Source organism: Rhinoraja longicauda, chromosome 5 (assembly GCF_053455715.1).
Source record: "Rhinoraja longicauda isolate Sanriku21f chromosome 5, sRhiLon1.1, whole genome shotgun sequence".
Taxonomy (NCBI): domain Eukaryota; kingdom Metazoa; phylum Chordata; class Chondrichthyes; order Rajiformes; family Arhynchobatidae; genus Rhinoraja; species Rhinoraja longicauda.
In genome coordinates this window covers 37822754-37835313 of record NC_135957.1, presented here as the reverse complement: position 1 = coordinate 37835313, position 12560 = coordinate 37822754, and the positions used below count along the sequence as shown (strand labels likewise).

The following is a 12560-nucleotide window of genomic DNA, read 5'->3' as shown; positions in this document are numbered from 1 at the left end:
TGTAACATTCTTTCTTTGCAAAGTTTAGAAATCTAAATGCAGACAATTCACAGGTTGCACTTTCCATCAACTGACTCTCCAATATTCAACTTGGAAATGCCTCCTCATCCTTAAATGCTTCCTCAAGGTCTATGGCTGGAGTGTAATTTACCTGAGCTGAAAATAGTCCAGCAGTGTTCAGTTCAAGTACCTGTTGCTCATGTGATCTAAAATAGTGCAGGTAGGCTACTTGGGCCAGCAATCATTTCGCCCACAAACAATCTCACCTTGCCCATTGTACCCATTCAGATTTTACCTGAGTCACAGTTAATTATAGAATCCCAATGTTGTACATATCGGCTCACTGAGTACAAATCACTGATTGCACTGTGATGTGAACAAGCCAATCAACTTATTAATGTCCGGACCGCCACCTGAGAAGAGATTAAGTTTGGATCCTCAGAGTGTAGGAAAATGAGAGAGGACAAAAATCTAACAGGAAATGAGGAGAATGTTTCCCCAGGCTGGGATGTCTAGAAAGAGGGATCAGAGTGAGGGTACAAAGCCTTAGGTTTGGTACTGAAATAGAGAGAATCTTTTTCATTCAGTGGGTGGTAAACCTGTGAAATTTGGTGCCACAGTGAACTGTAGAGACCTAGTTGCTAAATAAATTTAAGAAGATGGACACATTTCTGGACATAAAAAGCATCCAGGAGTACAGAGAGAGAACACGAGTACAATACTCAGATAAATGACCATCTAAGATCATACAGAATGGCGAAGGATGGAACGGCCTACTCTTCCTATTTCCTATCTTTAAATGCTGAGATAGTTATGACCACTATTCTCTTACCTAGACTCTTGGACGCATCTCCCAAAGGCATTTAGGTTGTTAACAAACCTGAGTGGTGGATTGATCTTATTTTCCACCATTTTCCACTCATCCTACGATGAGTGAAACTACATAATTTACAAATATAAAAATACTGTACTTAAGTTCTTCAGAATCATAGCTATGTCTTAACAAATATTGTTAAACTAGTCTAACCAATATTACTTTGAAGAGTATGTTATTTTATTCTTCCACCCACCTTTTTGCTATATTCCAACTTAATGATTAAGCTTCCACGGCCACAATGATAGTAAGATCAAATTTGGTGATCTGATAAAAGTGATCTGCTGAAAGTTCCTATTACTCCTAAGTTGTCAGCAGTCAAAATCTTGGAACACTCTACCTAACAGCAGTGTGGGACGAACTTCATCAAACAGATAGTTCCAATTCAAGGAAATGCCCTGCACCCTCTAGAGGACAGCAGGAGATGAGCTTTTGTGCTTGCCTTACCACAACTCCCACATCCCATGTACAATTTTCTTTCACAAAAATTACAAGAATAACTAATTTGCCTATGATTTCTTATTTGCTTGTCTTCATCATTTTCTGCAATAATTTCATGTTATAGGAGCAGAATTAGGCCATTTGGCCCCTTATCTACTCAGACATTCAATCATGGCTGATCTATATTTCCCTCTCAATCCCATTCTCCTGCCTTCTCCCCATAAACCCTGACACCCGTACTAATCAAGAATCGATCCATCTCCACCTTAAAAATATCCATTGACTTTGCCTCCACACCCTACCGTGGCAATGAATTCCACAGATTCACTACCCTCTGACGAAAGCAATTCCTCCTCATCTCCTGGCTCTTCTATTCTTTCAAATGTAATTTTTAACCAGAATTTTGATCAACTTAGCCTTTAGTTCTTGGCTTTGCCATTTGCCAGATCCCAAAGATTTGTCTCCCTGAAATTAAAAAGTCTTTCCCCAGAACTTGATGCTCAATTATCTTAACAGTTAAATGTACCACGGAAAGTATCCACCCTGTCCAAAGCTTCCACATCTTTCCTGTAATGGGACAACCAGAACTACCCCAAATACAGCCTTTCCAAAGTCCCTTAGAGCTCCATCATAGCTTCCTGATGCTTATATTCAATGCCCCTAACATTGAAGGCAAACATACCATATGCCTTCTTCACCACACTATCCACTTGTGCTGCCACCTTTAGTGAGCTATGATCTTGGACTCCAAGATCCCCCTGCACATCAATGCTGTTTTTTTTTTTTTAATTGTGGCTAATGCTTTTTAATTGTTTCGATGTGATCTGATCAGTGACAGTAAGAAAAGGTGTAAAAGGCCTATTGACAGTGAGCTTGCAGGCTAGTGGGAGTTGCACAACTCCAAAAGATATGTAGGACTGCAGGCACCCTGAGCAAAGTAAATCTGGAACACAAGATCTGGCCCATTACAACCTGTGTCCTTGTGCTTATCAGCCCATTATCATGGGAGATTTTCATATTAATTTTTTCACAACTAACCCACCCATGCCTTTCCTCACAGCCAGTTGCATTTGTTAATAGCCTCTGCTACTTGCTGATGGAATTCCAGCATGCTGCTCCCTGTTCAGATCATTAGAGACTGCCACACTTTTCAGTCACAGAAGCCGCAACTTTCCCATTAATCTGTGATTAAATTTTTATGTTCGGGGCCATAATGTCACTGCACCAATTTGGTTCCAGATTCCCTTTCGTCTTTTTATGAAATTTGTGATTTGGAAGTTTAGTGGCATTATTAACGTAAATTAAATTATTTATAATATGCACTCTCCTGTGCAGAAGTAGTTTTCTTACATTACCTAGCCTCTGTTTGCAATTTCTGTTCTTTGCATTCCCATTCACACTGCCCTCACCTCCAAGCTCAGAAACACACCCTCCTTCTCGCATCCTTTTGACTCATTCATTCTTTGCCACTTACCAAAGTACCCATTGTTTTACATCCATGCTTTCTTTCTGCTTTTCCCACCCCTTCTTGCTGCATTCCTTCCAGTATTCCTCTCATTCACTCCATTCATGAACATCACCATTATTCCGGTAATTTTGTGCTCTCTCACCCTACTTGACCTGAAAACTGAATTTGTTCTTATTTCTCTCATGTGAAACTATCAGAATATAATGACTCAATTTTTATTTTGCTTATTTATCAAATGCATACTTTTAAGCGTATCCTAGTGCACTCACAGTACACACCAAAATGCATTGCAGGTTAGCGTAATTGAATATGGAAATAGTTAATTATAGCTAATACGATGTTGAACTATTTGTGGATTGTGTAGTTATTGATCAAAGTACAGGTCTACATATTGAATTGAGTACAGGTAGCTTGTCTAAAAATCAAAACCTGAGACAAACAGCAACAAGTAACTCAACAATACGAATCAATTTTATTTCATCAAATAATATTGATGAAATACTATTTAAATAATAGTTTGAGGGTTGATATGAATAGTTAATTTCAGTGATACATCTTTTTTATTAATGTTCTTAATAGGGTTTATAAATTAAATTCGACCCTTAAAACTTAAGTAACCTAAAGTGATTTTCAAAGTAGGGGCATAGTTGGTCATTTTCACATTACAAAGCTGTAATGGCCTCGGGTGCAGAATTTTTATACTAGTCACTCCAGATTCAAGTATACAACTGATTCTCATACATGAATAATTCAGTGGAATACATTTTAAATATATTGTTTCAAAAATGTGTTGTGACTAAATCCAAACAAAGCTAGGTACAATGCTCCTTTCAGAAAGAGGGAATAATTATGTCATCAATGCTCATGGAACAATGTGAAGCCAGTCAACCTACTGTGGTTCTTTGACAAAGGAATCCAAACCAATCCCACTGTCAACTCTCGGCTGGTATATTTTCACTTTGTCTGCCTTAAATATCTAACTACTGTTTTCCCATAGAGGATTATATGGACCACCACATGTGGCCAGAAACCCAATGCTTAGATGGCCTTCTAAGTAAAGACATTTCATCTAACTATCTGAATCAACCACTCCTTGTCAGTCTTTGAAAATGAAAATAATTTCAGGTCCGCAAATCTGATACAGAAACAGTAGTAATTTTACAACAATTATTAGCCTTCTCTATTGCAGTGGAAATATTCCTGGCTTACTCTTTTTTAACATCTTCTTTGTGTGTGGGTGATGTGATCCTACATAGTCATAGTGATACAGTGTGGAAACAGGCCCTTCGGCCCAATTTCCCCACATCGGCCAACATGTCCCACCTACACTAGTCCCACCTGCCCGCATTTGGTCCATATCCCACCAAACCTGTCAACTACATCCTGAAGTAACTCAGTGGGATAGGCAGCATCTCTTGAGAGAAGGAATGGGTGACGTTTCGGGTCGAGATCCTTCTTCAGACTGATGTCAGGGGAGTGGGCGGGACAGAGATAGAATGTAGTCGGAGACAGTAAGACTGGTGGAAGAACTGGGAAGGGGAGGGGATGGAGAGAGTGGGAATGCAAGTACTATTTGAAGTTAGAGAAGTCAATGTTCATACCACTGGGGTGTAAGCTACCCAAGCAAAATACGAGGTCCTGTTCCTACAATTTGCGCTGGGCCTCACTCTGACAATGGAGGAGGCCAGGGACAAAAAGGTCAGATTGGGAATGGGAGGGGGAGTTAAAGTGCTGAGCAACCGGGAGATAAGTAGTTCAGTGAAACGATCGCCGAGTCTGTGCTTGGTCTCGCCGATGTACAGGAGTTGACACCTGGAACAGCGGGTACAGTAGATGAGGTTGGAGGAGGTGCAAGTAAACCTCTGCCTCACCTGGAAAGACTGTCGGGGTCCTTGGATGGAGTCGAGGGGGGAGGTAAAGGGACAGGTGTTGCATCTCCTGCGGTTGCAGGGGGAAGTATCTGGGGAGGGGGTGGTTTGGATGGGAAGGGGCGGGTTGACCAGGGAGTTGCAGAGGGAATGGTCTCTGCGGAAAGCAGAAAGGGGTGGTGATGGGAAGATGTGGCCAATAATGGGATCCCGTTGGAGATTGCGAAAATGTTGGAGGATTATATGCTGTATGTAACGGCTGATGGGGTGGGTGAGGACATGGGAGGAGGGGGAGCAAGAGCAGAGCTGCGGGATAGTGAGGAGACCCTAGTTTCGCTTGGGTAGCTGATTCCAGCATTTTGTGTCTACCTGTCTACCTTTGATTTAAACCAGTATCTGCAGTTCTTTCCTACACAACTACATCCTGGGTTGTTCTTTGGACAGCTAAAGGCTTTGTAGTAACTGTGTCCTTTTATCAATGCTAAGTGAGGAATCACGAACAGATGAGAAGGAGTAAGCCATTTGAGTTTTTGTCATTCACTTGGATCATGTCTGATGTCCCACCACCCACCTTGATCCAGAGCCTTTCACAGCCTACCTAACAAAAGTCAATTGTGCTTAGATTTTTAATTTTCTATTGACTGATTCAGCAGCCTTCTTTTGAAGTGCATTTCAGATTCCCAGAGCCTATTCTGTGAAGAAGTATGATTGAGTCATACAACATGGAAATAGGCCCTTTGGGCCAATTCATCCATGCCGACCAAGATGCTCCATCCAAGTTGGTCCCATTTGCCTGCACCTAGTCCATATCCCTCTATGCCTTAATTGTTCATGTACCTGATGAAGTGGTTTTTAAAGTTGTCACTACACCTGCCTCAACTACTTCCTCCAACAGCTTGTTCCATGTACCCACCATCCTCTGAGTGAAAAAGTTACTCCTCGGGTTCCTATTAAATCCTTCTCCTCTCCACCTTAAAGCAATGTTCCCTAGTTCTTCACTGTCCTACTCTTGGTATAAAACTGTGCATTAATGCTATCTATTCCCCTCATGATTTTATATACCTCTATAAATTCACCCCTCAGACTCCTGTGCTCCAGAGAGAAGGATAAATCAAAGGATAATATTTGCAAATTTGAGGGAAAGTTGAGAACAGTCGAGGAAAATAAATTGCTTACACAGTGGCTGGGAGAGAAGTGGGAGGACAAACGTTTTGATGACCCAAAGACCTCAGTTGAGGGACTCTCATGGATAGGATGAGCTCATTTGCATGAGGGGAGGGAGATAGGTAAGAAACTCAATTGTGATGGAAAATCAGAGGAAAGGAAGTCGAACCTTAGAAGAAGTTTGGACAGTGGGATTGGAGAAGGGTGGAAGTAGCAGCTGATTGGTTATCTTGGTCTTGGTAATAAAGGACCAATATGTTGTTGGTCTGACGTTAGAAAAGACAGGGAAGAAATCCAATTTTGAATAGAGAAAATAATCTGGGAGGCATTTTGAATTCTGAAGGGTCCTGACACAGATGAGGGTACGATAGAATTTCTGTAGTCCAGCCAGATGTTGCAGTGAGCTGCTAAACCCATTGTCGAGAATATGTGTTCAACCCTTCAATTTAAGAGAGAGTACTTGAGTGCACATTCAAGGGAAGCAACCTAGTTACAAAACCCTCCTTTTGACTATTCCAATCCTGGTATAATCCATGCTTTAAAGTCTCTTCAGGTTTAATGTCTCTTTCTAATTCCGGTCTGTTGTTTATTTATAATTCTTCACATCTTTGAGCTACTGTATTTGCATGTATCCTGTTCAGTTTAACTTTGTGCGCCATACAATTATTGTAATTGAAGTTGGTTGAGAGTTTGAAAACAACGCATCCTCTCTATCTATGTCCCATGTGTTTAGTTTCTATACAATATCAGACTTGAGCAAAAGGCTGCATGCATATTTTGTTATTATTTTGCCTTGATAATAGGGAGTACTTTCTTTTCAGCATGTGTCAGAGCTGTTGGCTGTGGTCCGCCTGCCCTTTATTCATCCAAGCTATCTGCTAAACGTTGTTGACAATGAGGAATTAATAAAGTCCTCAGAGGCTTGCCGAGACTTGGTCAATGAAGCAAAACGCTATCACATGTTGCCACATGCACGGCAGGAGATGCAGACTCCTCGAACACGGCCAAGGCTATCTGCAGGTAGGGCTTTACATCATTCTCTACCCTGGAAATGAACTGTGGTAGAGTTTGGATTTGTCGTATTGGTATTGATTTATTATTGTCATGTGGACTGAGCTACAGTGTAAAACCTTGTTTTGCAAGCTATCCAGGCAAACCGTCCCACACATGGGTATATCAGGTAGTGCAAAAGAGAAAGCAGAGTTCAGAATATAGTATTGCAGCAACAGAGAAAGTGCAGATGAAAAAGTGTAAGGGCTGCAACAAAGCATGTGAGAGGTCCATTTGAGACACTGATTACAGCAGGGAAGAAGCTGATCTTGAGTCTGGTGGTATGTGCTTTCAAGCTTTTGCATCTTCTGCCCGCCAGAGAGGGGAGACTATCTTGTAGCATTTATTTGTAGACAAAATATTCACGTTTTCAATCTGATCCCTTTTAGCAAGTTACTTACTGCTATTAAATATATTTCTTTATTTGTCCCACACCGGGGAAATTTATATATTCACTGAAGTTATTGCTTCACAATCGGCAGTCATGTTTAAACTCATATAACTTCTGCAGAAACAAAATTCACATGAAAAAGCAACTCATCTAAAGGAAAGGCAAAGGCACCACCTGCCCATTAACATTTATCAGTACTCCACCATGCCAAAGACATGGATGTGTCAAAAATAAAAAGGGCATTGAATAAACTCTGTGCAAGATCCAATATCAAAATGCCTTGATAATATCACAGTAATTGAGTTGGGGATTCGACAGACCAGTGATTGTAAGGGAATTAACACAAGGAAAAATTACACTTGACCCTGTCAGTGTACCTGTTGTAAATACAATCAAGCTGGACCACGTTGGCCAGATGATCACCATGCATTCCTTTTCGAAATAAAGTTCCAGCTTTATGTCAAGGGCATACCAGCAGCAGCAGCAGAATTGTAGACATTCCCCATCTGTAATCTCATCATCTGCATGTGAAGGGTGTACCTAAAGGTGCAAAAAAGCACTGCGTGCATGTTAAATAGCAGATGCTTTACACACAGCGAGCATATAATTTCACATGCATCAGATCGTTGTTCTTCAGCATTTATACATTCTGTCATGAATGGTGATGGATACGAGAATAGAGCTATTGTATGGGTGATCATTGGTTGGCATTGACTCTGTGGGCCAAAAGACCTGTTTCCACGCTGCATCTCTAAACTAAACTAAAGTAATTAAACAAGCAATGGGAGGAGGAGGCTGCAAGGACATTAGTATGAAAGGAAAGACTGAAGTGTGCAATGTTGAGGCCTGGCTGAAGACTGCCAAGTAACATTTGTGCCAGGTGTTCGGTAAGAACATACCCCAAAAAGGAATCTAGTCAGTTGCCTTTCATATTCAACAAAATTATCATCATCTGACCTCCTCTCTCAATATCCTTGAGATCACCATTAACCGTTGCCTGTGGCCTATTCTGCTCCTGCAAGTAAGAAATTCATTGTTCCATTGTCGGTACATATGACAATCAAACACACTTGACCCTTTTGACCATTGAGAAACTTAAACTGGCCCAGCACCCTAAGTACTGTGGCTGTAAGAGTGGACCATGAAAGTTGTTAATCTGCAGCATGTGACCTGACTATTGGTCATTAAACCTTTCTTCTCATCTACAGAACATTTCATGAGTAGAATGAAATGCTCCACACTTGCTCAGAGAGTGCTGCTCCAACAACACTCAGGACAAAGCTGACCATTTACCTTGCACCCAATGCAATGCCCTAAGCATACTTTCATTCCCCACTTAGAAACTTGCATCAACCATTGCATATAAGCTGCAATGCAGCATCTCGTGCAAGTTTCTTCTCGCAAACCTACAGCTCCTCCCACGAGGACAGCAAACATATAAGTACAGCAGCATTTACAACTCTTATATCATTTTGTTTGGAGTGATATTTGATGGATCAAAATACTGTTCTTACCTATCAACACTATAGAGCACTTTCAATGCATGGCTGCAGTGGTTCAAGATGGTGACTCACTACCACTTTCGGTTGGCTCTTTCCAGATGAACAAAAGATCTCAGTTTACCGATGAATTCCACAATCATCAAAAAATTAACAATAAAATGTATTGGACATTTCAAATGCAGTTATTTATAAGTATGCATCAAGCATCAGCTTAACTGCAAAATGTATTTTAACCTAGCCTGAAGCAACAATTGTCTTTGCCAGCAAATTGAGTAGCATTCAGAGCTGAAGTCCAGTGGTTTTGTTTTAAATGCATTTTGCCACAGATTTGAATAGAATATCTGTGCAATCTCTGCCCAAAATTGAGGGTTGTCAGGTCCTTGTAGTTGTTACTTGCCAACCAACAGCAGAGAGCCCCCATGAAAAAAAACATGATGTGCTTGCATATCTACTTTCAAAATCATTGTCCCTCATGGAAACAATTCCATAAACACCTGAGAAATGCTTCCAAATGCCACAGCTGTGTTCGTGGGGTAGAACATTTAAAACGTGCAATTGGGTTGCATGAACATGTTTCAAAAATGTACTTTAATTGTAATCAATATTCTCCAATTATCTGTTATAAAATGGTACCAAAGATGAGCTGGTTCTTCTGTAACTATGTTTGGCATGGCTGCAGGGTGAATTGGTTGCATGCTTTCTCTGCAAATCCTGAAACTATCTTGCTGCAGGGGTTTAGGGTTTCGCAGTTCTGGAACCCACCTGATAACTCAAGCAACTGGTAATATAATGTATTAATGAACATTGCCAGCATTGCAGGTTATTCCACGAGGGCAAACAGTACATTCCTCCCTCAGCTAACATCTGTGTATGCCGGGTATTGTTCAGACAGCGGCCAGGAATCAGAACTGTGACCAATTTCATTCTCATTTCCTAGCATAGGGATGGCCAAATCTAATTAGTGTTTCTGATTGTCAACCAGCTATGTATGTGGGGTGACATTTTTCCCTTATCAACCCATGGATCAACCCATTCAGATATTGGAAGAAACCCACATATTTCTTTTGTTCTGGTCTGCATTAATATATTTCATAACTGCTGAAATAAAACCATCAATATATAAATTTAAATAACATACATTCTGACAATCAAATTACCTCTTCAGATATTCTGACACTGCTCTTTAATTACTGTAACAGTTCTTCAATTTCTGGTTATCTATCACATAATAAAACGGTCTGTACTCTTACTATCTTACCTGAATTAAAGTGCTCCTGCAGTTAAATGAACAAAGCCAGGCCTTTAAATGCTCTCTGAAGGCTGCAGTTCAATGTTTAACAAAGAAAAATGGGATATAAAAAGGAAATCATTAGAGGGTCTTTGACGGTCAATTTAAAAGAAACAAAGCTATTTACCCAGCAGAATGGAATAGCCGTGCTTTGATTGCCATTCTGTACTGATACGATCCATAGATTTGTTGCCCTCGGATTGGGTGTCCCTGGGATAAAGAGTTCTCAGATTAAGTAAGTGTGTCATGGGATGTCTCTCTGACTTGATCAGTGTTAGAAGTTTCCACGAAAGTCGTGCATAAAGCATGGCATCTGGAAAAAGATACCAGAAGTTTCAAATGGAAACTTTTCTCGGGTTGGAGGGTGAGGCCATTATGGGAACTGTAGGCCTTCTTGCACTTGGGCAAGAAGTGCCTAATTGTGTATATAGTAGATGGTGTGATGGTCTGTTTCATCTGCCACTTATGCAAAGCTTCTCTATGTTCCCAATGAATGGTCTCAAGGTTGCTACATCCTTCTCCACACTGAGCAGTCATGGGTCAGAGATTACCAAGAGCAGATGTGGACATTACATATTTCAGAGAGACTTTAAGCACTTCTTTAATGTTTCCTCTCTCCCCCTGGCAATAACATGACAGAGCTCACAATAGAGTAACTGTTTTGGGAATAGAGTAACTGTTTTGGGAATAGAGTAACTGTTTTGGGCAAATGGGCACACAATGGAAACATATGAATGACGGTTAATGCTTGGTGAAGAAGGGATTAAAGTGGGCTGATGGAGATGGGTAAGAATCTGTGGCAACTATGTTATGGGATACAAACCAAAGGCTTTGATAAACAAAGTGAAAGGTAGGATGCTACAGGTAGAAGAATAACAAGTAGCAGAGAAAATACCAAAGTAAATAAATAGGTGATTAAATGAAAGTTGTCAACTTGTCACAAAGACATGGTTGCTATTTGCAACTACGGAAACATGCAGTGTTAGTGTCTATTGAGCTTCCCCCTGAGTTTTGTGGGTTCTGAGAAGACTGAGGCCAATGAGTTGATTGGTTGGTTAATTGCCCACTGTAAATGCCCTTGGTGTTCTGGGGATTGGTTGGAGTTGGTGGAAACATGGGAGAATAGGTTAGAGAGAAATGAAAGAAAGTCACAAAATGCTAGAGTAACTCAGCGGGACAGGCAGCATCTCTGGAGAGAAAGAATGGATGACGTTTCGGATCGAGACCCTTCTTCAAAAATAGCGTCAGGAGAAAGGGAAACAAGAGGAATAGCTAGTGATGTAGAGATATAGAAAAAATGAAAGAAAGATATGCAAAAGAGTAACGGTGATAAAGGAAATAGGCCTTTGTTAGCTGTTTGCTTGAATTTAGTTGGGGTTTGGGATTGCTCTGATGAGCCAGCATAAATTCAATGGTAGGCCCCGATGTCATAAGGAAATTCAGAAACATTGAGCTACAAAACTTTATAGAGTGTGTTTAATTTAAAAGTAGGAAAGAAAACTGCAGATGCTGGTTTAAATTGAAGGTAGAAACAAAATGCTGGAGTAACTCAGCGGGTCAGCCAGCATTTCTGGAGAGAAGGAATGGGTGACATTTCGGATCGAGACCCTTCTAATTTAAAATGTATAGATCAAGAAAATACAATATTAATGAGTTGTGCTCTATATCCCTACACAGTATATTTAGACAAGTGTTAATCCCTTTAATTTAAATGGATTAACATCTGTCTAAAAATATCTCATGGAGGTTTGAATCATGTACACTTTAAGCATTAATTTATGACCTTTAGTAATTGGGAAAGATTTCCCAAGGGTGTTTTTTTTCATTCTTCCTGTGTAAAGGATTATAGCTATGAGAAAAGCAGTGAAAGTTGGGTGCCTATCAATCAGAAGTGCTTTGTTTTGAGTCCGACTTTCTTCTGTGTTGTTTTTAAGGTGTGGCCGAAGTAATTGTCCTGGTTGGTGGTCGACAGATGATTAGAATGAGTCAACGAGATCTCACAGCTGTCAACTGCTTTAACCCACAGAACAACAAATGGTACCCATTAGCCAGTCTGCCGTTCTATGACAGGGAATTTTTCAGCGTTGTGAGTGCAGGAGACAACATCTATTTATCAGGTAAATGTTGCAGTGCTTGTTTTTTTCTTAAATTTCACCCTTTTTTTTACATGTGTGCTTTTGTCAGCATTTAATTGAAACTCGCCAATATTCAGAGAAAGCAAATGATCTCTTGTCAAAACTTTGACTGAACAACAATGAGCAAGTTCTCCAGTTAATATAAAAATGGGCTGTTCAGATCATACCTTTGCATGTACCATCTAAATGAAGTAAAGCTGGAAATTACCTTGCCAGGTAACCTTCTGGAATCATTAACAAAAATGGTTATTGGAAATCTGATAATAAATGGTTTAATAATTTAAAAAGGTAGTTAGAGAAACAGATCCATGCAAAATTTCTCTGTAATACCAAAGGATAAAAGATCAGCATGGAAAAACATGCCCCTCAGGTTCCTGTT

The 12560-nt window shown here is 40.3% G+C and overlaps 1 protein-coding gene across 5 annotated transcripts in view; it reads left to right on the top strand.

Moving 5' to 3' along the window:
- Positions 1–12560, top strand: part of klhl29 (kelch like family member 29) — a 303479-nt gene that overhangs the window by 251024 nt on the left and 39895 nt on the right. For all 5 annotated transcript variants that reach the window (XM_078399307.1, XM_078399310.1, XM_078399306.1 and 2 more), the window contains 2 exons: positions 6637–6835; positions 11981–12163. In XM_078399307.1, the coding sequence (XP_078255433.1) occupies positions 6637–6835; positions 11981–12163 (382 nt within the window). The remainder of the gene's footprint in view (positions 1–6636; positions 6836–11980; positions 12164–12560) is intronic.